This window comes from Sorex araneus, chromosome 1, assembly GCF_027595985.1.
Source record: "Sorex araneus isolate mSorAra2 chromosome 1, mSorAra2.pri, whole genome shotgun sequence".
In the NCBI taxonomy this organism is placed as follows: Eukaryota; Metazoa; Chordata; class Mammalia; order Eulipotyphla; family Soricidae; genus Sorex; species Sorex araneus.
Window position 1 is genome coordinate 404,434,450 of NC_073302.1, and position 27,899 is coordinate 404,462,348.

The 27,899-nt window shown below is 42.9% G+C and overlaps 2 protein-coding genes across 10 annotated transcripts in view; one reads left to right on the forward strand and one right to left on the reverse strand.

Annotated features, from left to right (window-relative positions):
* The window catches only part of KMT2E (lysine methyltransferase 2E (inactive)), an 85,001-nt gene extending 73,729 nt beyond the window's left edge, over positions 1-11,272 (forward strand). For 3 of the 5 annotated variants that reach the window (XM_055130706.1, XM_055130700.1, XM_055130722.1), the window contains 11 exons: positions 261-569; positions 2,546-2,800; positions 2,948-3,092; positions 4,024-4,274; positions 4,542-4,598; positions 4,711-5,274; positions 6,226-6,512; positions 7,300-7,388; positions 7,496-7,621; positions 7,790-7,887; positions 8,937-11,272. In XM_055130706.1, coding sequence (XP_054986681.1) covers positions 261-569; positions 2,546-2,800; positions 2,948-3,092; positions 4,024-4,274; positions 4,542-4,598; positions 4,711-5,274; positions 6,226-6,512; positions 7,300-7,388; positions 7,496-7,621; positions 7,790-7,887; positions 8,937-10,436 — 3,681 coding nt within the window. In that variant the 3' untranslated portion in view covers positions 10,437-11,272. Of the gene's footprint in view, positions 1-260; positions 570-2,545; positions 2,801-2,947; positions 3,093-4,023; positions 4,275-4,541; positions 4,599-4,710; positions 5,275-5,827; positions 5,943-6,225; positions 6,513-7,299; positions 7,389-7,495; positions 7,622-7,789; positions 7,888-8,936 lie in introns of those variants that run through there. The other 2 variants (XM_055130713.1, XR_008629163.1) reach the window with 2 other exon arrangements.
* Positions 11,273-13,343: 2,071 nt separating this feature from the next.
* The window catches only part of SRPK2 (SRSF protein kinase 2), a 219,534-nt gene continuing 204,978 nt past the window's right edge, over positions 13,344-27,899 (reverse strand). For 4 of the 5 annotated variants that reach the window (XM_055130757.1, XM_055130734.1, XM_055130740.1 and 1 more), the window contains 3 exons: positions 23,539-23,608; positions 22,784-22,876; positions 13,344-15,189 (listed from right to left, as the gene is read on the reverse strand). In XM_055130757.1, the coding sequence (XP_054986732.1) occupies positions 15,005-15,189; positions 22,784-22,876; positions 23,539-23,608 (348 nt within the window). In that variant the 3' untranslated portion in view covers positions 13,344-15,004. Of the gene's footprint in view, positions 15,190-22,385; positions 22,479-22,783; positions 22,877-23,538; positions 23,609-27,899 lie in introns of all 5 variants that reach the window. The other variant, XM_055130764.1, reaches the window with a different exon arrangement.

Genomic DNA, 27,899 nt, shown 5'->3' on the forward strand with positions numbered 1-27,899 from the left:
CTATTTTAAACATTTAGTAGTAATATTGCTACACATGATTTAACTACAGGTACAAATTATTTTTATTTTTGTTAATACTTAATTTATCTCATGATAAGGACTCCACTTGATTTCCGTATTAGAGTAAGAAAAATAATGTCGATTTTGTTTAAATCAGAATCGAACATATGGGAACAGTTAGATTTAAAGCAATTATAGATTTCACCTTTGCACTGTATATAAACACAGTATCTAACGCTTCGTTCTGCTGTTTTGATTAGGAACATGTGAAAGAAGAAAATACTAGCAAGCCAACACCTGCCAAAGTGAATAGAACTAAACAGAGAAAAAGTTTTTCTCGAAGTAGAACTCACATTGGACAGCAACGTCGTAGACACAGAACTGTCAGCATGTGCTCAGATATCCAACCATCTTCTCCTGACATAGAAGTTACTTCACAACAAAACGATATCGAAAATACTGTACTTGCAATAGAACCAGAAACTGAAACTGCATTAGCAGAAATAATCACTGAAACTGAAGTTCCAGCACTTAATAAATGTCCTACAAAGTACCCCAAAACAAAGAAGGTATAATTCTTGATGTCAAGCACTGTTTTCTGTCAAAGGTCTTATATTTAATTTATCTATGTCAGAGTAACACCTGTCAAATGCAATGAATCTCAGATGTTGCCTTTCCTTTATTCTTTGTTTTTAATTTCCACTTTATAGGTGGATTATAAGAAGCAAATATGACATATTTGTTAATTTCCTAGAATTTGCTATTATCAAAATTTGTAGGTAATCTTATGTAGATCAGTTTATTAAAAGATCTGTGGAGTAATGGGAAATTTCACTGATTGACAGCTTAGAAATATCAGGACATTTTATGGAGTTTCTGGTTTACTCTTGAGTACAAAAGATTAGAGTATATACAAAAAAGGCATCTTGGAGAAGGACAGTATGTACATTTCTGTACATATCTTGCCTTGGTTCTTAACAAAATCATTGATGTTACTGTAGGAACTGTGAAACAAGATACATCATGAGATGTATATTTAATAAGCATCGTTACATATTTAGTATAATTTAAAGGTAGGTCGGAGTATAGTTAGAGCTCTGTCTTAACCCCAGTCCATATTCTACTTAGTGTACATTAGATTTGGCACAGGCAAGCCAATACATGGACCTAACTATGAGCAATTTGGCAATTTTGGAGGGGGATAGGAAGTAACTGCTAATTGCTACTATTCTTTATAACTGTTATTAGTGAAAAGAAGTGTTCAAAAGAGATGCTGTTTTAAATCACTAATTACTAAACAAACCAAACTGCTTAGTGTTCATAAAAGTAAATTGATTTAAATCCCTGGTTTGAGAGGTAGTAGACTTCCATATCCTATATCATTTGATTCTCCTTTAAGAAGATTCTTTTGACAGACTACCGAATAATAATGATTTCCTCTAGTACTGCATACTGTCTGAAGTGCTATACATCTAACATTTTTAATATCAAAATTAGCATATTTGTAGAATTATAGTTTCTGCTAGGATCTTTCCTTGCAGGAAAGGACTGAAATGTAAAAAATTCGCTCAAGGTTGAGTGAATAATTAAAAATTCATACCTGGGTACGGAAGCTGCAAACTTTACTTTCCCTTGAAAAATGAGAAGGGAAAGATGTCAAATGTTTTACTGATTATCTTTGGAAGAAAGGTCATAGGTAATACCTAGCTTACTGCTGGTTCCATGCTTAGGGATCACTCGTGGAGAGTTCGTGGGACACTCTCATATGTGGGGGATTGAACTTGGTTTGCCAATGTGTAAGGCAAATACCTTAAGTTGAAAATACTGCAATTCAAACCTATATTCCTGGAGTGCTGGCAATAGCACACTGTGCTATACCTTACCTGCTATACTGTCACTCTGGCCCCTAGATTTTTTTTTTTAAATGCATGTTTCTACCTCAGCTTATATGCGAGCATGTATACAGAAATACACAGATATAAATGAATCTATTATAAATTAAAAATGGAGGAAGTGCTATTTATACTTTAGGATCTTCATGTAGCAAGTAAAGATTAAATTATGTACCACACAGATCAAAAAAGTAATAACAGTAAAAGCAAATTCTAAATTTTTCAAGCATTAGAATTTAAGAGATTTCAAAAATTTCATTCAGTTTTCAGGGCATGCTAACTTGGAGATAGATATTCAATGCTGAGAACTTTTGAAAAACTGGCCTCTTGTAACAGGGATTATGACAGACAGAGAGAATAGAAAAACACTGAATAAAGGCCAGGTATTTCTAATTATCTGAACATTTTATACCTCTAAGAAAAGCAGTAACAAATATAAGCTTTGTGTTTATGTAGCAGTAGTTTACTAGTCTCCAAGATTTTAAATTTTTTCAAAATCTACCATGTATTTTATTCATAATATGCTGATTTTAGACATCACACACAAATGACTTAACACATCATTTTAGATCAATTTCAATTTGCATATTATAGTCTATAGGAGAATCACTAAAAGTTTGCACATACGGTAATCAAATTTTCCTTTTCTCTAGCACTTGGTCAATGAATGGTTAAATGAGAAGAATGAGAAGACAGGAAAATCTTCAGATAGCCTTTCAGAAAGGCCTCTGCGCATAACTACAGATCCTGAAGTGTTAGCTACACAGCTCAATTCTTTACCAGGCCTCACTTACAGTCCCCACGTATACTCTACTCCTAAGCATTATATTAGATTTACTTCACCATTCCTTTCTGAAAAAAGGAGGAGGAAGGAACCTACTGAAAACATTTCTGGCTCGTGCAAGAAGGTAAACTTTCCTTTGAATATATTAGGCCGAAGCAAATACCAATCTCACTCCTTTATACCATTTCTAGTAATAAAATGTTTTGGGAGCCAGGTCTGTATTTATGGGCTACAGCTACAAATTTGTTTCTATTCTTTTCATATATTTCAGCGATGGTTGAAACAAGCTCTAGAAGAGGAAAACTCAACAGTTCTACATAGATTTAATTCATCTTGCCAAGAAAGATCCAGAAGTCCTACAGTCAATGGTGAAAATCAAAGCCCACTATTACTAAATGATAGCTGTTCCCTTCCAGGTAGAATTTTTTTCATTACTATTTCAGCATAAAGAATTGGCATGATGAATATGCTTTATAAAAACAGCATATTATAAGTATAGGTGCATTGTTAAGATAGATAGTACCTATGTTACAATTTTTCTATTTTAAATGTGGGAAAGCACATAGTTAAAACCCTTCTTTAAATTTTAATCTTTTCCCAGACTACATACTCTTGGGATAGTGGAAGTGGCATGTAATTGAGAGTTAATAGTCATCAGTGTACCAGTGTGCTTTTTTTTTCTTTTTGAGTCAAACCTGGGGAGGCACAGGGGTTACTCCTGGCTCATGCACTCAGGAATTACTCCTGTTGGTGCTCGGGGGACCATATGGGATGTTGGGAATCGAACCCAGGTAACCTCATGCAAGTCAAACACCCTACCTGCCATGCTATCGCTCCAGCCCCCACGGTGTGTTATTGCCAGTGGGAATATAGGTTTGAAATGCAATATTTTCAACTTAATATTATCTATATGGAAATAACCTCATTGGTAATTGAGGAAGATCAGTATTTTCTGTATCTAACTTTCTGAATGAAAACCTTCATTTTAGTACTATGTATATTGGGGTATGTGACTGTATTTTTCTCCTAGGTTTAGCTTTGGAGGCTACCTTTTAGGAATCTGGTTGTAATTATGACCTGTACTTGTCATGATTTCCTAGATACCCATAGATAGGCTTTGTTTTGGGGGCCACACTCAGTGGTACTTAGGACTAATCCCGGCAGTGCTGGTAATTGAACCTTCGGGAAAGCATGTATTTTGGGCCCCTGAACTATTTCCCTGCCTGTTAATTTTAGTTTTGGTGTGAAGGTCATTGTAATTGATTACTGTTGATATTTCAATTCTTCCAAAAACAGAGTATTGTAAGTACCAGCTTTCTAATTTCTTGTAAATTATTTTACCAACAGATTTAACTACACCATTAAAAAAACGAAGACTTTATCAGTTGCTAGATTCTGTTTACTCAGAAACCTCCACACCTACTCCTTCACCATATGCTACACCAACTCACACAGATATTACTCCTACGGACCCATCATTTGCTACTCCACCACGGATAAAGTCAGATGATGAAGCTTGTAGAAATGGTTATAAACCCATATATTCACCAGTTACTCCAGTAACTCCTGGCACACCAGGAAATACCATGCACTTTGAGGTAAAAAAAATTAAATTTTAAAAAAGTCTGAACTCATGGGGATGAGATTTAATAGCTTTTCTCTCTTCTTTAACAATTCATGTACAAAAAACTTGAAATATGAACTTATGAAAAAAATTTAGTCATTCACCCTATATTGATATATACAGTAAGACTAAATGATCATATTTTGAATTGACTTTAAAGCATCTTAGTGTACTGATCATGTTAAGTTTTTAAATTTCATGGACCGATTTTAATTTTCAATTCTAATTATTTTTTATGTAGAATATTTCATCCCCAGAAAGCTCTCCAGAAATTAAGAGACGCACTTATAGTCAAGAGGTAAGGAGTTATTCAAAAAGGTCTTTTTTCTATCAGTTTTGCTTTAATTATTGATTATTAAAAAGATTCAATATGTGGTTGTGTAATTTTTCTTTTTTAATCCTATAAACAGGGATATGACAGATCTTCAACAATGTTAACTTTGGGGCCTTTTAGAAATTCTAATTTAACTGAACTGGGTCTGCAAGAAATTAAAACTATTGGCTATACCAGCCCTAGGAATAGGACTGAAGTCAATAGACAGTGCCCTGGAGAAAAAGAATCTGTGTCAGACCTACAACTGGGACTCGATGCAATCGAGCAAACAGCCTTGCATAAGACCATGGAAACACCTACACATGACAGGACTGATTCGAACAACCAACTGGAATCTACTCACTCTGGGCGGGGCACGATATATTCTTCATGGGTAAAGAGTCCTGACAGGACAGGAGTTAACTTCTCAGTAAACTCAAACTTGAGGGACTTGACACCCTCACATCAATTGGAAGTTGGAGGTGGCTTCCGGATGAGTGAGTCAAAGTGCCTGATACAGGATGATACTAGAAGCATGTTTATGGAAACGCCTGTATTTTGTACTTCTGAAGATGGCCTGGTATCTGCTTTTGGAAGGGCTGTTAATGACAGTTTGATGGATGGAAGCTGCACACCCCAGAATCCACCACAGAAGAAAAAGGTTACAAATTTAACTATTTATCTTTTAAATAGCAGTTTTAAATATTTACTTGGAAGGCTTATAAATGTTCTATAAGGCATTCTTTAGTTATTCAATTTTGGAAACATACATTTAAAAATGCTTTGTTAAAATTGGATTAGAAAAAGTTTGGAGAAAAGTAGAAAATTGAATATGAAAAATTTTATAATGATTATGGTTTCAAATATTAAAAACAAAGTAATTTACTTCCCAACAAATAAACAAGACTTGAAAATTATGTTGTTACTGTTATTTCATACACAGTAGGCATTCTTATATGTAAGAAATGCCTTTTATCCATTATATTTAAAACATTTAGATGGGAACATAACTAATTTGCTAAAAGATGAATTTAACATAAAAGTTCATTGGTTTACTGCCATTGTTATTTGGTTCAGACATACCAAAATGGTTAGAATGCCTTATTTTTGAAGGATTGGGAGAAACTACAACACTTAATTTTACTTGTTAATAGGTTTATTGCTTTGAAAGTCAAAGAATTTTAGTGATGGTGTGCTTTTAATTTTTATAACAGAGTCCAGTTGGCAACTTTGTGGGAAGCAATGTAGTATAGTGGAAAGAGCACGGGCTTTCAAGTAAGACCTAGGTTCGAATCCCGGCTCCAACACTCACCAGCTGTGTGACCTTGAGTGAGTGAGTTACTCAATTTCCTCATCTGTAAAATGGGGATAATATACCTATTTCTTAGGGTTGTTGTGAGGATTAAATGAGATAATGTGCTTAAATCATCTAAATATGATGCCTGGTATGTACACCAGGCATTTGATAATTGTTAATTACTATTGTTTGGAATCAAATTATTTTGTATAATTTTCCTAATGTAAATAAATTAATTCTTTTTGGAAAAAATAGTTTGACTCTGACATATAAAACAAGAATAAAAGATTTGCTTCTTATCTTTTTTTGGTAAAGGTTTCTCTATTAGAATACCGTAAAAGACAACGTGAAGCTAGAAAAAGTGGCTCTAAAGCGGAACACTTCCCACTGGTTAGTGTATCACCTCATGCAAGTGGAAACTTGAGCAGCAATGGTGATGGATGTGCCAACAGGAACGAAAATGGAGAGCAGGTAGAAAGCTCTACCAGTCTTCCCTTACCAGCTCCATCTGCAGTTTATAATACTACTTTGGAGGAAGCCAGCAATAACTGTCCCGTAAAGGAAGCTTCTGCCAATGAGAAGAATGACCCAGAAGTTCAATGGTAAACCTGTTTAAAAATTCTAATAGAAAGTTTAGAATTGCAAACAATATGTATAATTTAAAAGTTTGTTATTTATCACTGTCGGAAAGATAATTTTCATATTTCTCAAATATGTAAATTGTTAATGAATTTTCCTTTACTGCTGTTTTTCCAACATTGAGGAGATAGAGATTTGTGATTGTGATTTTAAAAGTTCTTCAATGACAGGGATTTTAACCATCTGTGTTGTTAAAGGTATAAATTCTGGTGACTTTCACAAATATTACTTGCCAAAAAAACATTTTTCCTTAATAGTTCTACAGTTTATTTGAAACCCTATAATAATTATATTATGGGTCACACCTGGTGATGCTCGGTGGTTACTCCTGAATCTGTAATACTCCTTCCTGGTAGAGTTTGGGGGACCACACAGCGTGCTAGAGATCGAGCTAGGCATGGCTGCTTGCAATGCACATAGTGTAACACACACACACACACACACACACACACACACACACACACACACGTTGGCAGGAAACCTTTGTTCCCAAGGATCTTCCCTTCCATGGGTGATATTAAAAGACATCTATTTGGTACTAGAAACTGCTTTAGACAAAGGAGCAGACCATGATCAAGTTCTTTAAATAAATTAAGTTAAATATGTTTGAGGTGCTGTTACAAAGCTTTACGCCTAAGTATTTTCCCCAAAGAGCAAAAACCCTTGATCTGAGGACACTTGACCATGAAAAGACAAATAATCTAGCTCATAGTAATTGCTCTGAATTCATGACATGATTTTATTTTAAAGGACTGCTTCAACTTCAGTGGAGCAAGTGAGAGAAAGGAGTTATCAGAGAGCTTTACTTCTCAGTGACCATCGAAAAGATAAAGACAGTGGTAAGTGAACTTGCTCCTTCACCAAAATGGAGTCAGCTAATCACTCTGCTCCCTCACTCTTTGCTGTGCTAATATTCTCTTTGGGTCTGCTTCTACTTCATCTCTAGGGGGAGAATCACCATGTGTCCCATGTTCACCGAGTCATATTCCGTCTTCACCTTCATCTCATTCAAATCACATTCCCCAGTTGCAACCCAAGGGCCCAGTCCCTTCATTCAGTGAACATATGGAAGGTCAGTAACCAGATGACATATCATGGTTATTGTTCTAAGTAATTTTTTAAGTAAGAGAACCTTTATAAAATGAAGTCTGTTTGAACAGAATTCGTAATGCTTTTGTAGAATTAACAATAAGGGGCAAATTATTGTGAAACTTTACACTTAAAGTTTCCTGTTTTGTAGATCCTGATGCTGATAATCCAGAACTCACAGCTGCAAATGAATGTCCATCCCCAGATGCTTCTCAAAATACTTGCAGAAGTCCTTCAAAAACAAGCAAGGTAATAATATGCAGAGATTTTCCTGCTGAAATAATGATGTTTGTAATTTCTGGACATTTCCCCTGTCAATCCTGTTTATTAGTTTATGCTTTTTCTCAAGGTTCTAATATCTTGTATACTCTCCAAGTGTTTCATCCCAAACACATAAGGTCACGATAGAATGCATCTTCTATTCTGGATTTTGAGGAATGTAGTTGCATACTAAAGAAAATTTGATTTTTAAAAAGGGGCTTAAGTGATAGTACAGTGGGTAGAGCTGGCAGCACCCCAAGGACCATTGGGTGTAGCCCCTAAAACAACCCTAATGACTGGGGACAAGGCTTCAAGGGATGAATCACTTGCTTTGCCACTGTGAGCCCCTGGTTCCCCTTCAAACCCTGCCCCTTCCCACTACAACTACAACTCAACACAGAAATCAAGAAAATCAGGGGCCGGAGCATATGTACAGTGGCGAGAGTCCGACCAGGTTTTCCCCCCAGCACCACCATGAGTAATTCCTCAGTGCAGAGCTAGGAGTAACCCCCGAGCATCGTGTGCAACCCAAAAAGAAAAAAGAAAACAGAGATTGTGTGTGTGTTGGGGGAAAGGGGGGAAGAGAAAGAATTAAAAGTCTTGTACACTTGGATAAGGAATTAGAATTGAAAACCGCTTGAGGAGCAAGTTTATTCACCCAAATTAAATTCTTGAATTCTTTCAGTGCCAGAGAAGTGCTTGCCCTGGATCAAATTCCTAGCAATTTATATGGTCCTCCCACTGCAAGCGCTACCAGGGATCATTCCTGAGCACTGCTGGGTGTGTCCCCACCAGTGCCCCGAGAATAAAGCTCATAAATTAGGCTTCATCACTTGCAAGGGGGGTGGGGGGGTAAAGAAAAGGGGAAGCTAAATACTTTTGTCTTGAAATAAAACATTGATCGAGTCGATGTTTATTACCAGAGCCATTTGAATTAGCAGATAGATTTTACTTCTTAATGTTTTTTGGGTAGTTGTTAAAAAGTTGTTAGTTGTTAAAATTTCAGTGTACCTAAAATATTTAATTTTTTTCCATAGCCTGGTTCACCAGGTCCACTTTCTTCTCAACAACATGGAAAAATACTCACAAAACCAGATTCCCTTTGGGAACCATCAGAAGCTGAAAACGGTGTTCATCTCAAAACAGCAGAGCTCCAACAAAAACAGATATTAAATAACACCCAAGCACTTTCAAAAAATCCTCCTCCTCAGCCATTTGTTCGCAGTTCGTCTGAGCAACACTCACAAAAGCTGCCTTCTGTACCAATCAAGCTGCACTGTCCTCCATCACCTCAAGTAGAAAATCCTCCAAAGTCATCGACGCCTCACACGCCTGTACAACATGGTTACCTTTCACCAAAGCCTCCTTCACAGCAGTTAGGATCTCCCTACAGGCCTCATCATTCACAGTCACCTCAAGTGGGAACACCTCAGAGAGAATCTCAGAGAAACTACTATCCAGCAGCACAGAATGTTCAAGGCAATACTCAACAAGCAACTTCCGGAGCACTATTTACACAAACACCCTCAGGACAATCTTCAGCACCATACAGTCAGTTTAACCAACAGAGCCTGAACAGCACGGCTCCACCCCCTCCGCCCCCTCCACCCCCTTCTTCTTCTTATTATCAAAACCAGCAGCCCTCTGCAAACTTCCAGAATTATAATCAGCTTAAAGGTAGTCTTCCTCAACAAACTGTGTTTACATCAGGACCAAATCAAGCACTTCCTGGCACCACAAGCCAACAAACAGTTCCGGGACACCATGTTACTCCAGGGCATTTTTTGCCATCTCAGAACCCTACTATTCACCATCCAACTTCTGCTGCTGTAGTCCCACCCCCTCCTCCACCACCACCCGCGCCAGGACCACACCTTGTACAACAGCCAAGTACCCATCAGCAACACTCTGTAGCACATGTGGTAGGCCCTGTTCATGCTGTCACCCCTGGGTCACATATTCACACTCAAACTACAGGACACCATTTGCCACCACCCCCTCCACCTCCTGGTCCTGCCCCTCACCACCATCCACCTCCCCATCCTTCCACGGGACTCCAAGGTCTACAAGCACAACACCAGCATGTTGTCAATTCAGCACCCCCACCCCCACCTCCTCCGCCACCTTCCAGTGTTTTGGCTCCTGGGCACCATACCACATCAGCTCAAGCCATACACCATCCTCCTCACCAAGGACCGCCACTCTTTCCTTCAAGCACTCATCCACCTGTACCACCATATCCCTCACAGGCTACACATCATACCACTCTGGGACCGGGACCCCAACACCAGCCTTCTGGAACAGCAGGGCCACATTGTCCATTACCAGTTGCAGGTCCTCATCTCCAGCCCCAAGGACCAAACAGTATTCCAACACCTACTGCTTCAGGGTTCTGTCCTCATCCTGGCTCTGTGGCCCTGCCACATGGGGTTCAAGGACCTCAGCAGGCATCTCCAGTGCCTGGACAGATTCCAATTCACAGAGCACAGGTGCCACCAACATTTCAGAACAATTACCATGGTTCAGGGTGGCATTAAAATGGACTCCAAAAGCATTTTTTTAAATGTTCTGTAAGATAAATTGTATATTTCATATGTACCTGTTAAGGTACTTTTTAAAGCTTGTACATGAAACTTTGTATAAAAAAAAAAAAGCACCAGTGCTCTTTCATTGTATTTTCCCCATTTTTGCTTTTTAAAATTCCTTTTAAAAATGTGCTGTTAAGCCAGTATTAGGTATCTTTAATTTGTAAGTGAACATTCCAGCTGTTTTTTCTTGCAATTGGTTGGATGCTACATGATCTTTAAATTTTATTGTTGCAGTTAAATTCATTTAGTGAATGTTTTCTATATTATTTTATACATATGCATTAAGTACAGAACTAGGTAATAGCACTATGAGAATTTTCTTTCCTCCCTTCCCCACCTTGTCAGCCGTTCTTGAGTGCATTGTAAGTATAAAAATGCAATACAGATTTTTATAGTTTGGTGTGAACATGGCTCATTTTGTTTTACCGGTTATTTGCAAGGAAGATGTAATTTAATGTATAGATGATTTTTAATGTCTCCTGACAAACTGTAAATACTGAATTTCTTTCGCGTATATAATTGCTTACAGCTTTTCTCATTTGATATATAGCATTGTACATATTTGACAAGTCTTTGCAAAACTGTGTGATCTTTGTGAAAGTAGAACAGTATATGGCCTTTAATTTCTTTTTTATTTTAAATATACTATCACATTGAAGCACTGGTTGGGCATTTTAATTCATGTTAATAAATCACAATTATGTAAGTTTTACCAAATTGTCCTGTACAACTTCTGAAACTGGGATCTGTTTAAGTGTGTTTACAAAGTTACATTTTTTACAATATCAGTTTGTAAGGAGCTTCCATTTTCTTTAGTGACTACTACCTCAGTTGGACCACAGTAAACATCAGAAGGACTTACTCCCAGAGTATTCCTACTTGTCATTTTTGTAGGAGCCAAGAGCCATAGGAAACTACCATGCTATGTATGTACATTTTCTTATATCTAACATCATACAAACTAAACCCATATCATTAAAGCATTATACATGATACAATTATGGATTATCATTTACAACTGTTTGAAAATATGGAATAGTTTTCCTAAAAACACAGTAATATCTAATTTGTACACTTTAGAACATGATTGAAAGTTCCTTGGTTAATCAAAATTGTTTTAAAATCTTAGCACTTACTATTTGCTATAGTATTTAAAAAAGTAGTGGGAAATATTTTAAAATTGGGGTGTATAAAACTAAAGAAAAAAGGCATTCATATATCAAGTGAAATGAAAATGGCCTCTCAAGCAGGCATTTTATTGCTGAAATATAAAATGCTAGTTTATAACTTTGGAAAAATAAAAAGTTCTTTGTCTTCTTCTGAGAAGGATTAAGTATAACCAATAATGACACTATTTTCAGCACATTTTTCATCATCAAATTACTTGACAATTTGGCACAGCACACAAATTCTGTGCTTTGGAGAAGTAAGCAGATTATATTTAGCAGTAGTATAAGTTGTCTTACACTTTTCATTTCTTTCTGAAAATTAGTTCGAATGACACATTAACAGAGCTGCACTTATTACTCAAACCCGATTAGTTTCAAGTTTTAAATGAACTTACATGAACTTTGTCATCCTTTACCAGCAAACAAAATTCTACTTAAGTATTCACTAAAGAAACGCTTGATCAAAAAGAGATGGCTTGTATCATCCATTCTTTGAATTTTAAAACACAGAACAGATTGAACTAGCATAGTAAATTGTCCATAACTACCTGTTTAAGGAGAATGTCTTAAGGATGTTAAATTTCTCAGTTTAATTTTTACTACTATACATATAATGTATGAAAAAAGTATATACTGTGTGAACTGCTGAATCTCATACAGTTTTTTGACTCCTTGATGAGGGACATTCATATCCTCTCAAATACTACCCTCTATTATAATAGAGGGAGAAATACATAATAATGGGAGAAGGAAAACTGGCATTTACTAACCTAGTAAAAACAGTGTAACAGTTCTCTGCCTTAAGACAAGTCCTAACTTTCATATAGCCAGTGTTTGGAATCTGCTATAATAACGTAAGTGACCGCTGCTTGTCTTTATTCTGAAGGCTCTACATATCCAAAGGGAAAAATAGAGGAAGTTCAAAAATCATGGTGCTGGTTATAATGTTTTGCATAACCAGTGGTTTTCATTTAACTTACTATGCGTTCTTTGTGAAGATACCAAGAATGCTAAAATCCATGCTGTACCTAATACAAATATATATTCCTTCTAGAGTAACTGTTTCTACATTGGAAACTGGCTATGTATCATAAGGAATAAACCCTTAAACAAAATTCGTAACTTTTTCTAACACGAATCAAAACTGACCTAGACAACTTTAGTTCAAGTGTGTAAATAACCCTGATAAAAACTGGTATAGAACCTGGGAAGACAACTGTAAAGCGGTTCTTGTAAGACTGTATCCTATGGGAATTGTGGTTAGCATAGTCACCATCTGCCACAGAACTTATATAGGTATCTCACAGCCTCAATTTTAAAAAGCATGCACCTTTCATAAATGATTGGTCTGTTCCACCGTTAACTTTTAAGAGGATATGTGTCTTATTTCTTACAATGAATAGTTTAAAAAATTACAATGCTCAATGAAATTCAGTTTTGATTAAACATGAATCTGAAAAAGGAGCACTTAAATTCTAGGTAAATATCTATACTACAGCATCTTTTCTACATCTACATTCTATCTTTACAAAAACAATGAATGGGTTTCCTTGTTAGCCTCAATGTATGTTATAAAACTACAGTTCCTGCAACGAGAATGTGGATATTTTCTTTACTTTTGATTACACTAAAATAGCAAATGTTTGTTGACTATCACTTCATATATAGGCCAATGACCAAGGCAATGTCTGGAAAAAAAAAAAACCAATACTTTAATTTTATAAGACAACTGCAAGCACCTCAAACAATGGATTATTGTTACAACACTTGTTATCTTTTCACAATCTAGTTATTGCAAAGGCATATATGGATAAATATTAATGGACAAAGTCAAGAAAAAGAGGCACCTTAATGAGTTAATAAAAAAAAAAACATTCAATCCAATGACTTCTAAAAGAGGCTAAATTCACCTCAATATGTTACATTCTAAAATTGTATTGCCTACTATGGTTTGTGACCTGGATTCTGCAATTTAGAGGAAATGCACAAACTAAACTGTGCGACCTGCAAAGGGAAAATCAGTTTTTCAACTTCAGTTCATGAGAAGAAAATAAAAAGGTAGTAAAACGTGCCATAGCCATACATAAAACTGCCTATGGAATGAATGTGATCACTTTTACCTCCCAGTGTTAGAATTCTGCCTATTGTAAATTGTATATGCCATACCTTGGTTTTAGCAAACATTCGCAAGCCTTCCACCCGTCAGCATAGATATATATTTTTCATTCACACACTGAACATGTTTCCTTGTCCAATTTAATCTATGTTGAGTTTAACTTACAGGTGCCTGGAAGAGGCAATAGCGCATGGTATCAAGATAACACATTTTTAAGAGGAAACTGCTCTTTTTTTTTTTCTTTCTTTTTGGGTCACATCTGGCAATGCATAGGGGTTACTCCTGGCTCTGCACTCAGGAATTACTCCTGGTGGTGCTCAGGGGACCATATGGGATTCTGGGAATCAAACCCGGGTCGGCCGCGTGCAAGGCAAACGCCCTACCCGCTGTGCTATAGCTCTAGACCCGGAAACTGCTCTTCTTAAAAAGTAACTTATGAGAAGAGAGAAGAAAAAAAAAGTATGGGAACACTAAATCCTAATCCTTACAAATATTTATTTTAGCATGAGAAGTATATCTTTACTTCCTGTAAAGTGCCATATATGGAATGATACTCTAGCCCAGAGCCACTTTGTTTAAAACTCCAATGCAAAAGGATTATGCTATGGAATGAAAGTTCTCACAACTCCTTGGGCAGTTAAATTCTGTTACATGCAACTTAGGCTACAAAGCACTCAAGACTTAGTAGCTCTTCAGAAATTTGAGTCCCCATCCTTATTTAATGGAAATTAACATTTACAGGGTGCATTTACATACACTATAATACAGGAATGATGTCCCTTTGCCAGGAGATAAAATTGTACATTTCCTTGCTATAGTTCTTAATTCCAACTTGATAATGTTTTAAGATTGTAAATTATATAGTACTCAGCTAAAATATCTCTTCATAAATAGTTACAAAACCTGCCAAAACACAAGGAGGGAAAGTATTTTTCGTTCCAAAAAATTGACACTTGAATGTCACACAACACAAGAAACAAAGCTTAGACACATGTTATTGTTTCCAGAAGAAAGTGGGTCAGTAAACTACTAAGCTGAAGACAAAAGACTACCCTTCCCCAGGATCACAGTGCACAAAAGCAAAATGTCAAACAACAGTACCTCAAAGCAAAATAAAGGTCTGAGGATGAAGCCAGCTCACTTGTAATCCTGTTAATGAATGAGAGTCACCGTTTAGGTCCAATGTACTGGAAAACATTTGCTAGCTCAGAATGCTATATTTGTAAAATCTGCTAAGAATTCAACCAAGGATGCCGAAGGCATTCGCCAGCTGAGGCTCGTTTTTCTGGAACCATTTCTAACATCGGGATGAGGAAATCTGTAAACTGTGCCGCATCTTCAGGGGGCCAACCATACTTTTCCACAAGTACATCGAAGAGGCTCCAGGGCTTCAGCTTGGTGATGTGCCGCAGTTCTCCTACAGGGAAAAACAGGCAAGGTCAAGCAAGTCCAAGTTTTCATTTTCCTACTGTGAGTCCAGTCAGGTTATTTTTGTAAAAGCAAGGAAAACCAACCTGCTCAACACTATAGCAACAACCAAGCAAGCCAGCCCCCCACCCCCAGCAGTAACCAAGACCCTTCGGTATTTCCAATGAGCACAGTCAATGTAAACAAGATTAATTCACAAGGCAACAATTCCGGTTACAGGGGCTCTAGGTAAACTGAGTTCACCATAGAACTTTTTTTTCTGCAATAAAAAAAACAATTTAGGTATAAATGAGCTTTAAGAGGCTAAACTCCACAGAATATTCTGTACACCTATAGCATGCGTGAGACTTCCACAGAGCAGCACCACTAGAGTGCTTTCTGGGACAGCCGACTTTACTGCCCAAGAGCGGCGCTGCAAGTGGTACCTAGGAGCACCTGGGATGTGATTCATGGGCCTAAGGAATCACGTTCCAATTTTCATTTTAAATAGCCACTTGCCCTGGACAGCAAGCACAATTTTGGTGGAAAATTCAAATCAGTCAGTACCTAAGTCTATCAGAATTTCATGAAAGTCACGGCATTCATCTGCAAATCTTTTAAATGAGTTAACTCAGGTATAAAATTCTGGGCATAATACTCTGGACAAGAGGTGAGTGCTGAAAGTAGATAAAAGGATGTAAAAGATAACCTTTTCAGTATCTGCATTGCAAACCATAATGCCCAAAATGGGGAAGGAAGAAGGGAGGGAGAAGGGAGAAAGAGAGAGAGAGAACAGTCTGCCATAAAGGTAGGTGGGAAGGGCGCACAGGTGGGAGGGTGGGGGGAGTGGGGACATTGGTAGTGGGAAGTGAACACAGGTGAAAGGACCATATTGGACCACTCTATGACACCCAATCATGAATAACTCTGTAACTTTTGTAATCTCATAGTGATTCAATTAAAAAATAAATTCTGGGAGTTCAAAAAGGCCTGACAAGGAAATGGCAAGTGATCTGGGTGCGGAGGGGGAGAGGCGGAAGCTGTCAAGGTACTTTCTGATAGATATTTCCACAGAATACACCACTCTGTCCAGAGGCCTCCCTGAGTCCCCTCTAGTGTCCGTCCCAGCAGCACCCACAGAGGGGATGTGCCGTACCCTCACTCTGATAGTGCACAGACAGAGAATCATGTCTATGATTACAAAAAGCCAGATTAGAAGCCAGATCTATTTCACCACAATTCATTCAACACACTTTCTTTTTTACTAATAAGTTAGTAAAAGACTATAGGAAATCGCAAAACATAAAAAATTAAAACTTAGAGAGGAGGAATGATGTGAAATCCCACCTCATTTTTGCCTATAATGTTTTCAGCCTTCTTATGGAAGCGTATGTCTGCAGAATTTGACTCATGACTCAAAATATTTGAAAATTTTTTTGTTTGGGGCAGGGAACTCTAATCTATGCCTATGGCTTACTCCTGGCTGTGGGCTCTGGGATCACTCCAGGAGATGCTAAGGAGACCACATAGGGATCCAGGTCAGCGCATGCAAGGCTAACACCCTACTCTTTGTACTATGTTTCTGGCTCTGAGAATGTTTCCTGTTAAAGGGGCTGTAAGCCAGCGGGTAAGGGGTTTGCTCAGTAACCCCTGAGCATAGCTGGACCAAAAGAAAAGCCAAAAAAAAAGGGGGGGGGTAGGCGGGCTGTAAGCTTCTGGCTTCAATATGAAGTGAGAGTTAAGCATCACTTCCAGACCACAGCTGGTTCTGTTTGAAACTAGAAAGTGGCCAGACAACTTAGGAAAAAGGGTTCCATCCTATGGAAGGAAACAGTCTCCATAAACACAAAAGCTCAGGCACTCATCATATGTTTATCCCCGTTAATCTCTCAGTTGACATTCTCCTAACCCAATCTATGCACCTAGAGTGACAGTACAGAGGGCTGGGTGCTTGCCTTGCGCACGGCCTACCCAGGTTCTATTCCTCACTGACATATTGTTCCACGAGCCCTGCCAGGAATGCAGAAATAAGTCTTGAGTGCTGCTGGGTGTGGCCCCAAAAGGGGAAAAAATACCAATCCAACCTAAAGAAACCATCCCAACCCCAAAATAAGATGACTAGAAAATCAAATAGCACTGTAGCACTGTCGTCCCATTGGTCATCGATTTGCTGGAGTGGACACCAATAATGTCCCCATTGTGAGACTTGTTAGTTTTTGGCATATCGAATGGGGAGCTTGCCAGGCTGTGCTGTGGGGGTGGGATACTCTTGGTAGCTTGCCGGCTCTCCGAGAGGGAATAAAATCACATATACTTGGCAAAATGACTTCTGCTAAGGAATAAGAGTAAATTAGAAACTACCACCAAGGGACCTGAGAGTACAAAGCTTAACATACTTGGTCATCTGCAGCAGAGGGCCCCCCAAACACCTCCAGGAGGAAGTAGGTGTGGCCCCAAACCCACCTGGGAGCTCTAAGGCTTGCATGTCTCCTACTTGCAGAAACAGCAGCACCTTATGAGGAGTCAGGCCACCCTCACTTCCAGCTACCTCGACTACCACTACTGATGATCTTAAAAATAGTATGAGCCAAGCAGGCTTCAATCCCGGGCACAGCACAGGGTCCCCCAAGCCCAAGCAGGAGTGAACCAGAAAACCCAAGCACTGGTGGGTTTGTCCCAAACCCCAAAATAAATAATACAAAAATGATATGGGCCACAGAGATAATTTACCTTGTATCCTGCCATCACCGCATGCCAGGGGTCATTCCTGAGCATAGAGCCAGTGAAGCCCCTGAGTACAAGTGACCCTTTGAAAACTATTTTACACATCTTCCTCTTGGAAAAGTACCAAATTTCACTGCAAAACTGGCACAGAATGTAAGGGTGTTTTTTTTTTTTTTTTAAGGAGGGGGTACAGGGCTGGAGCAAATAACATGGAAAAATTTTTTTCCTTATTTTTTTGATTTAGTGTTTACCTTGCATGTGGCTAGCCCAGGTTTGAGCCCCAGCATTCATTTGCACCCCCTCCAAGCCCACCAGAAGTGATTCCTGACCACAGAGCCAGGAATAAGCCCTGAGCAAGCTGGAGGGAACCCCTCCACAAAATAAAATAAAATAAAATAAAATAAAATAAAATAAAATAAAATAAAATAAAAGGTTGCAACCAATTTTTCTTTTTTTGGCATTTTGGATCACACCCGGCGATGCTCAGGGGTCACTCCTGGCTCTGCACTCAGGACTCACTCCTGGCGGTGCTCAGGGGACCATATGGGATGCTGGGGATCGAACCCGGGTCAGCCGCGTGCAAGGCAAAAGACTTACCCGCTGTGCTATCGCTCCAGCCCAGGTTGCAACTATTTTAACACAAAATACAGTGGCACCCTATCAAATCAAGGAATTTTTACCTTGGGCTGGAGAGATGGCATGGCAGGGAGGGCATTTGCGTGGCACTTGGGCAACCCGGGTTCCTTCCCTGGCAATCCGTATAGTTTCGTGTGCCGTGTGCAATACAAGCGCCCTACCTGTGGTACCCATATCCTTGGCCTGATGAATTCTTGCTTTTCAGGACTACTCAGTCCCTGGTTCTCACCTTTCTCCTTGGGATCCATAACCCGCCAAAGGCAAGAGGTGTTCTGTGCCACAAAGATGATCCCGCAACTACAATGTCAGTTAAACATTTTCGATCATCTTTGGTCTGATGCACACCACTACGGACACAGACGCCAGTAAAATCTATTCTCATCCAGAACCACACACCAATTTAAAAAGATAAGCTAGGGGCAGGAGCAGTAATTACGTGGGTAGTACGCTTACTTTGCACATGGCCAATCCTAGCTCAAATCCAGGGATCCCCTCCCCACTCCCTATGGTCCCACAAGCCCACCAGGGTTAAGCCCTGAGGACTGCAGGGGTAGCCCTGAAGCAAAAACAAAACAAAACAATTAAAACAATTAAAAAAGTTAAATGTTTCTTCCTCTGACACTGCCATCCTCAACTCTGGCAAGTTTACAAGGGAGAAGGCAGTTAATATCTCCAAGGGGGTTTGGTTGCACTATCCACCCATCACTCAGGGGCTAGGCCTTCTGCAGGAACACATCCTATTGGGGAAGTGTCTGCCCCTAGGGCGGGGGTGGGGGGCTGGAGGGGGTGGAGGGTGGGGTCGTGATCCCAAACAGAGGGAAGCTGGTGAAAGGACAGCAATAAGCCTTTCCCACATCCAGATGTCAAAAAAGGGAGGGATCAGGTGCCCACCCACAGGGCTGGGCGAGGTAAGAGTCCAGGTCAGACTGGTCTTTCCTGTCCTCAGCAGGCAGAGGGAATGGGGAGAAATCACTTCTCAACCCACTGGAAGATGAACGTATTCCTGAGGGCTCCCCATGGCCTGGCCTCCCAAAGCAAATAAAGCTGTCGCTTGTTGGGGGACATTAGGATTTCGATATATGAATCTGACATAGAGAGGCAGAAGTGGATGAAGACTAAACTCATAAGCGCTGAGTACTACTGGCTCACATCCTGCCACGCTATTCAAAATGTTTTTCTTAACCATCTTTGGTGGCTGATGTCCTCACCTGAAGAAAAAAAAAATCATAAATCTTAATAACTTGGGACCGCAATGATAGTATAGCGAGTAGGGCGTTTGCCTTGCACACGGCTGACCTGGGTTTGATCCCCAGCATCCCATATGGCCCCCGGAGCATCACCAAGGGCAGAGTGATGCTCTGGACCTGAGTGCAGAGCCAGGATTAGCCCATGAGCATTGCTGGGTGTGATATATAGCTCAAAAAGCTATATAACCAAATTTTAATAAGCTAAGAACAGTAATGATATTCTTTACCACAAACTCCAGCTTCCTATCAAAATTCCTGGACAATATAGGATAAACATCAATCACTGACACTGACGTATAAGCTAGAAAGATGACACTTTAGCTGCACTGATTTTTAACTGTAACACAAAAATCCTCGTGTCCCACCCCATGGGACACAATGCCACATAAGCAATGTGGGGCGGGGGCGGGGAAGACATCATACCTGGTGGTGCTCAGAAAGCCTCACGTGGAGTTGGGTCTGCTGTGCGCGGGGAAGCCCCTTACCTTCAATACACTTACCGATTTTACTCTAGCATCATTTTTGCCACAGAGTGGCGTGTTTGTTGGTTTTTTTTTTTTTTTTTTTTTTTTTTGGTGGCGGATGCTGCCGTGTTTGAGGGCCAGGGACATGCAGGCACTGAGGGCGCTCAGCCTACTCCGCTGTGCCCAGGGTTCACTCCTGGCCTGGCTGGGAAACCAGAGTGAAGGGGTGTGGGTCTGGGGGAGCGGGGCTATAGCCAGAGCGGCTGCATGGGGGAGGCTGTACTCTCTCCCTGGAGCCTCTGTCAAGCACTTCCTATTTTCCTTTGGGCACAGGCAAAGGAGGGAGCAAAGGCAGCTCCACTGACACGGGCGCCTGAGAAAGCCAGTGATGTCAGACACGGCCCATTGGGCAGGGGCTCGGAGCAGAAACGAACCAGGCTCCCTCACCAGTCTGACCTCGAAGGAAGGAAAGCCCTGCTGATGACCAATGGACAGTCGGACGAATGGACTAATAGACGACAGGGTGAGAGGAGAGCCAAAAGCAAGGGCTGTCCTGCTGGCAAGAAGCCCGTGCAGGGCATCGTTCCGAGACCAGAGCAAGCCCAGTGCAGGCTGCACACACTACCCCGCGCAACCTCCACCAGGCGGCCCCTTCCTGTTGCCCTTTCTCTTCTCTCCAACAGGTGGTTCCCAGCCCAAACAAAGGCGGGCAAGCACTGGGGCACACCACCCTGGGGTTGCAGCGCTCGAGCACCAGCTGGTGAAGGGAACGAGTGTGCACTGGTCCTCACTGATGCCCACAACAGGGAAGGGAGGTGCCCGTGGCCTGGTGCGGGAAACGGCTCAACCTGGGCTTTGCTGGTGCTTGGCACCTCTCTCTTCCGTCAGCAGGTCAACGATACCGTCTTCACGACAGGGTGAGGCGGGCGGCCCGAGGGGCTGGCTGCATGTCTTCTACCAGGCAAGGCCACCCACAACCACGAGGTCCGTCCCCCACGAGATCCGGAAACCTTCTGCAGTCTGGGTGGGAGTGGTCTGCCTTGATTCGAGAAAGGACACACTGGGTTCCGGGCCGAAAGAAATCCTGCCATTCTCCAAAATAATTTTCTGGACATGTCCTGGGGGCAGGGCGCACCCGCTCACTGAGCCAGCGCCATCTGGCTCCGTCAGGACCTGAGAAGCAACTCAGAGGGCCCAGCAGCCGCACCCGCCTGCCCTCTTCTCATGAGAGGCTGGACGCTGCCCACCGACGTTGCCCACCGAGAGGCCAGGAGACGACTCCACGATGCTTAGAGGTGCCCTGGGCTCCCCTCTCTGCCGCTCACCATGCACGAGGCAAGGACTTTTCACTGCAACACTGCAGGGGAACGCGTGCATGAGGAGACCGCAGCCCAACACTTGCGAGACCCGGACTCAGAGCGGGCTCTCCCCCACCCCCACAAAACAGTCAGGAGAAAACGGGGGCGGGGGGGCCACAGGCTGTGAAGACAGCTCAAAACGACTATAGTTGACACTGCAGACACGGTCCGTCCAGCACTGCTGGGAGCACGGAGCTGGGAGCACCACAAGGGGGAAAAAATTGAAAAAGGGAAGATAATTCTGGTGGACTCTTAAATATCACTTGGAGCTGGAGAACACAATATAGGCGGCAAAGCGATTGTCTTGCACGTGACCAACCCAGTTCGAACCCCAGATCTGATGCCCCCCACAAGCCCTGCCAGGAGTGTGCCCTAAGTGCAGAGCCAGGAGTCAACCCTGAGCACTGCCAGGTATAGCAGGAAAACAACCCCCCCCCAAAAAAAAAGTGTACATATATATATATGTGTATATATATATGTGTATATATATATATATATAAACACATCTTAAACCCCTATTATACAGATTGGTGCTTTGAGTTGGTGAGCGAAGAGGGAGAGGAGATTATGAGTCTTTTTTTTATAAAGATTTTCTTACAAAATTCTTTTACCACATGAATAGATGGTTCGAGTTTATTTCTTGAGCATTGTCTTCTTCAGCAGGTTCCTCGGTCGTAAAAGTCCAGATCTTCTTTGCCCAAAGACAAATGCAAAATTTCCTCCCCCTCTAGGGAGAGTACTTTATGAGGAAAATGAGTGTTGCATAAATACCTTTACCTTTTCTGGTGAAAAACTCCTTGGAATATTTCCCCAACATAGCGTATTTTCGAGGGACTTTCCCCAGCAGTTCAATGATCAATGCTATGTGATCTGCATTGGGAAACATTGCCAGCAAAACAGAAACACACGACAGTTTAATCAGTACACCATGCAGACACGGCCGCTGCCCGCGCAGACAGAAACAGAGCGGCCTGGGCCCTCGGGCTCGCCCCGGGGCGCCGAGGAGGCTGCTGCACAGGTGACCACGGCCCCGGGCCGAAATGCAGACTTCCCTGCTCAGAGATTCTGCTTTTTGGAAATTTAGGAGCACTGCCTGTCACCGTTAACGCCACCAACTCGGCTGCTATTCAGTTTCTGTCTGCATCGTGGCGCTTTCCGAAAAGAAGAGGTACTACCTCTGCGATTGAAGAATTCCCGAGAGTATTTTCCAGACAGAGCAAAGTGCCTTGGGATACTGCCTAGCAGCTCTATGATGTGGGCTATGTGGTCTATGAAGGAGAGAAAGAAAAAAAAAGGATATGGGAATGGGAGGAGGGGTGGAGGGAAGGATGGGATAAAAGAAGAGAGGGAAAAAATTGAAATTAGTAAAAAAAAAAAACAAAACTAAACTAAAACCAGATTTCAATTCAAACCAACAATGTCTGCAGCATGTTCACGAGGAGTGCCAGGAGGGCAGGCCGGTGGCACAGACCCAGCAGGGCAGTAGCTGTGCCCGCTCCCCCAGCACCCCTCCCCCCTCCCCCTCCCCGCCCCAGCACTGCCAAGCCAATAAGCATGGAGATGGTCAGGTCTACGGATGGGATTCATTAGCCGGAATCCGGGATTCCCAACTCAGCTCCCAAATGGGACACCTGGAAGTGGACAGGTGGTGAGTGGACCCGTGAGTCAACAGAGCAGCTTCAGGCACCCCCCCCCCCCCAACACCACCTTTCCTGGCCAGCAGCAGCAGCTGCAGGAGAAGCCCCGAGGGCTCCCGGGATACTCTGCCCATTCCCTGCCACTAAGGGGGTTTCAGAGCAAATGAAAAGCTTCTGAATTTGGTGTCCAGAAACAAGAACACTGCCCCACTGGGGTAGACTAAACCCAACCCTCCTGGGGAAGATAGGGTCAAGTGGCTGAGGGGCGTGGGAAGGCAGCCAGACAAACTCACCTTCATCTCTGGAATAGTCTTCCCCAGAATGTGGCTCGAACAGATAATCGCCCGTTGCCAGCTCAAATGCCTAGGACGCAACAGATCACAGGCTCAGGCAGGCCTCGGAAACGGACCCCTGAGTCAGCAACGTTTTCTCCTGGTTCAAAGGACCCATTTATGAGGATCCAAATAAAATCAAAAGGCCTCCTGGAGGACTTTACATCAAAGCCAGAGAAAGGAGGGTGTTTGCAAGGCACGTGGCTGACCCGGGTTCGATCCCAAGCATCCCAGAGGGTCCCTCAAGCACCTCCAGAAGTAATTCCTGAGTGCAGAGCCAGGAATAAACCCTGAGCATCACTGGGTGTGACCCAAAAAGCCAAACACACACACACACACACACACACACACACACACACACACATACACACACACACACACACACACACACAAAAAAAAAAAAAAAAAAACCCACATCACTTTTGAAAACCAGCTTTCTTCCCAGAATGCTCAAAGAAGCTTCGGCAACATCATTAGATCTCTGAAAGGAAGTAAGCAGGACTTATTTCATCCCGGGAGCTGGAAGAGCAGGTCTGAGGGCCAAGGCCCGGCTCAGGCTCGCCCGCGGCCACAGGCAGTCCCCACGGCAGATCTGAGGACACTGAGCCTGCAGCGCTATGGCCAGCAGCTCTTACCAGCACCTCATCACCTATTTCCATTCTCTCTTAAACCATCCCGGACTCAAAGGACAAGCCAGACCCAGGACAGCCACTCTTGCTCAGTCCCAGGTCTCAGGAGAAAGCCAGTGAAACAAAGACACCCCTGAGGGTGGGGAGGACAGTGGCCTCCTGGGTTGACATAACTGCATCCAGCGAGCCAGCTAACCGAATAGAACCACCTCAGGACCACCTGGGTGGCAACAGACAATGAAAAATATTGACAGCTCTCTGCCAACCGAATGCTCCAGCACCAGAGTCCAATACAGGCGTGTGTTCTCAAGAGGAAGCTCCATCTTACTTCTGGCTTTCCCCACCCATGCTTCTGCCTGTCCTGCTCTGCTGGCAACCCCAGCTGGGCGTCAGGGAGCACAGTCCACAGGCGGGAGGATGGGAGGCAGTGGGGAAGAGCCCTGCGGTCTGACCAGGACGCAGCTCACCGAGTCCCAGCATGGGGGATGATGGTTCCACACACACATGGAGTCAGCCCCTCACCACCTATCAATGCAGCACAAGCCTAGGGGAGCACTCAGAGCTGACAGGAAACACACTGGAAGGTCTTCCCCAGCCGGGGTTGCAGCCAGTGGCCCCTGAGAAGGACCCACTGGGGCCAAGGTCCAGGACCACTGCTTCTCTGGGCATTTGCCTAAGCCCTCCAGGGTGGTAGAGCAATGTCCTTAAGGTATGACACAAAGATGTGCCAGGTGAGTGTCCTCTGAAAGGAAAGCCAATGGACTGGCACCCGTGGATGAGTGTCCAACGAGATGCTTTGGCCAAAGAAGGTCCCATCAACATAGCAGCACAAAAAACCCCAGGGGACAGGCTTTGTTTTAAGGAGGGGAGGACGCCGGGTCCACTCTGACAGGTGGAGCCAGGCAGTGGCCTCCTGGGTTGATAGGGCTGCCCCCAGTACCAAGCCAGCCTGGAGTCCTGGTCTGGGTTTACCTGGCTCGGGTTTGCTGCAGAGGGATGAGATCTAAACTACCAGGGCAAAGGGGCCGGAGCGATAGTAGAGCAGGTAGGGTGTTTGTCTTGCATGCGCCGACCTCAGTTCGGTCCCTGGCATCTCATCTCGATCCCCGAACACCGTCAGGAGTAATTCCTGAGTGCCGAGCCAGGACTTAACCCCTGAGCATTGCCGGATGTGACCCAAAAACCAAAACAAAACACAAACAACTGGGGCATGGACAACAGGCCAAAAATGCACACCTGGGAATATGACAGAGGTCTGCGGCCTTCAAGGTGGGAAGTACAGTGTCAGGGACTTGGGACCCAAGGCCTCTGCCATGCAAGGCCTGTGCTCTAGCACTTTTAAAGTCACATTTTTTGCCCTGACCATTAATTCTTACTACCTGGGCATTCGGAATCTTCACTACACACTCCCCGTCCCCCCGGGAGATCGTGCACCTAGCTGGACCTCTATTCTCAGTATCTGAAGACAACAGACAGGAATCGCCCTCACATGCTGCCTGTTTGCTCCAGGAGGGAACCCAGGGTGGTGAGGTTGTCTGACTGACTTCCTGTTTCAACTCCACATCACTATGGAGCGGGTACAAAGGCATTTACTCAGGGGCCAGGATGGAAGGTGGCTTGAAGGACAGCTAGTTTTGAGCCCCCAGCACCGCACTGTCTGCTCCACGTGACCTGATCATTGAGCTGGAAACAGCCCACGAGTGACACCAGGTGTGGCTTCCAGACAGGCCAAAGCAAAGTCACCGACTGAGGAGCCCCCACATGTAACATACAAAGGAGCAACTTCTCTCCCCCTACAGAAGCTTCGGACCAGACAGAAAACTCCAGGAGCCCCAAAGCACAAGAAGAGGAAAGGGATTTCCAAAAACCCCCTTCGAGAAGCCATCATGGCCTTTCATTCCTTCTCTTTCCTCCCGCCCCAGAACATGTGTGGGCAGGGACAGTGCCTGTCTCCATGGCTGCAACACTGGAGGAACTCCGGGCTCGGGCCCACAAAACTCTCCAAGGCATCACTGTAGCCTGGTCCTATGAATTCAACACACAGTTGCATATTAAACCATAAGGAAAATGGAGGAGTGGGCAAATAAGATCAAATAATATCGCAGCTTTAACAGGTTACCAGGAAGAAAAACAAGAACAACAACAATCTTTTCTGATAAGAAACTAAAACAAACAAAAGCCTAAAACCTCAGAAGTAGCCCACAAAGAGCTGGAAACGACTGTGCCTGAGTCGCAGGAGTGGTGTCGGAACAGATTCAAAAGAGCGTATGCGTGCACACACACACACACACACACACACACACACACACACACACACACAGAGACACCAGCTCCCCTCCCAGCAGTCTTTTCAACCCCCCTTTTCACTGAGGTTCCTGCCACTTTTCAAGGTGCTTACGTGGACACCCGTGCACACACGCCCACGCGCCCGGTCTTTGCACACTCTTGCCCACTGTGGCTCCTGCCACTTTCCTAGGCAAGAGCAGAAGCCAACCAAACTGAGACTGTGTGCCAGCCTCAGCCAACCAAACTGAGACTGGACACCAGCCTAAGGTGTCCTCATCTGAGGGCGAGAGAGAGTGAAAGAGGGCACCACCATCACTTCCTCACCTCGGTGACCATGTCCTATTTCTCAGGTTACATCATCAGAATCTAACCCTCCAACTTAGAAGCACAAGGTTTCAGAGTTGAAAGAGTTCTCAGAGCCCGGGTTTGGACAGCCCCAACGGGGGCCCGTCTCTGCTGCCGGCACGGGGGGGAGGCGCCATCTCGCCACATCCAGAGGCAGAACATTCCTTCCCCACAGCTACGGCCTCGAGCCGTGTTCCCTTTCTAGCGCCCCGACCTCAGCCACCCGCTGCAACCCAGCGCCACCTCCTCGTCCTCCTCCGGCCTCACACGGTGAGGTGGATTCTGCTCCACATGGCAGCGTCTCAGATGAGCACAAAGGAACCGGTCCCTGGCCAACATTTCTTTGAAGCGTTCTCTCCAAACATACTGAGCATGGCTTAGGTGCTGATAGTCACAGAAAACCTTTATGTTTAAAGCTGTGATCTAGTGTTATGTCACAGGCATACAGAAATAGAAAAGCAAAGCATTCGCATCTGGTGACTCACGTCAAAAAAAAAAATACTGATGATTTGGATATAGTCAGGAGGCAGTCCAAAGGGACAGAGCGGCGGACTTTGCATGGGGGAGGCCTGGGTTCGTTCCCCATCACTGTATGGTCCCCTGGGCACCACTGGGAGGAAGCCCTGAGCCACTGAGGTGGGGTGGTCCAAAAATAAAAACCTGAATGAAAAACATCAAATGCTGATTATAGCATTATCTCTGTAAAACTTGTCCTTTAACATCCAAAGACACACAGTATAGCACATTAAGATAAAAAAAAAAATCATTAATTTTTGAAAAAAAAGTTACATTTATTATGTTTTTGGTGTTTTTTTTTTTCTTTTTGGGTCACACCTAGCAACGCTCAGGTGTTACTTCTGGCTCTGCACTTAGGAATTATTTCTAGTAGTGCTCAAGGGACCATGTGGGATGCTGGGAATTGAACCTGGGTCGGCCACATGGAAGACAAACGCTCTGGCTCTGTGCATAGCTTTTTATAAAAAAATTTTTTCTGTTCTCCCTGGGTGTCACCTAGGGGTGCTGAGGAGACAGCGTGGTGCCTGGAGCCAGACCCAGAGCCTC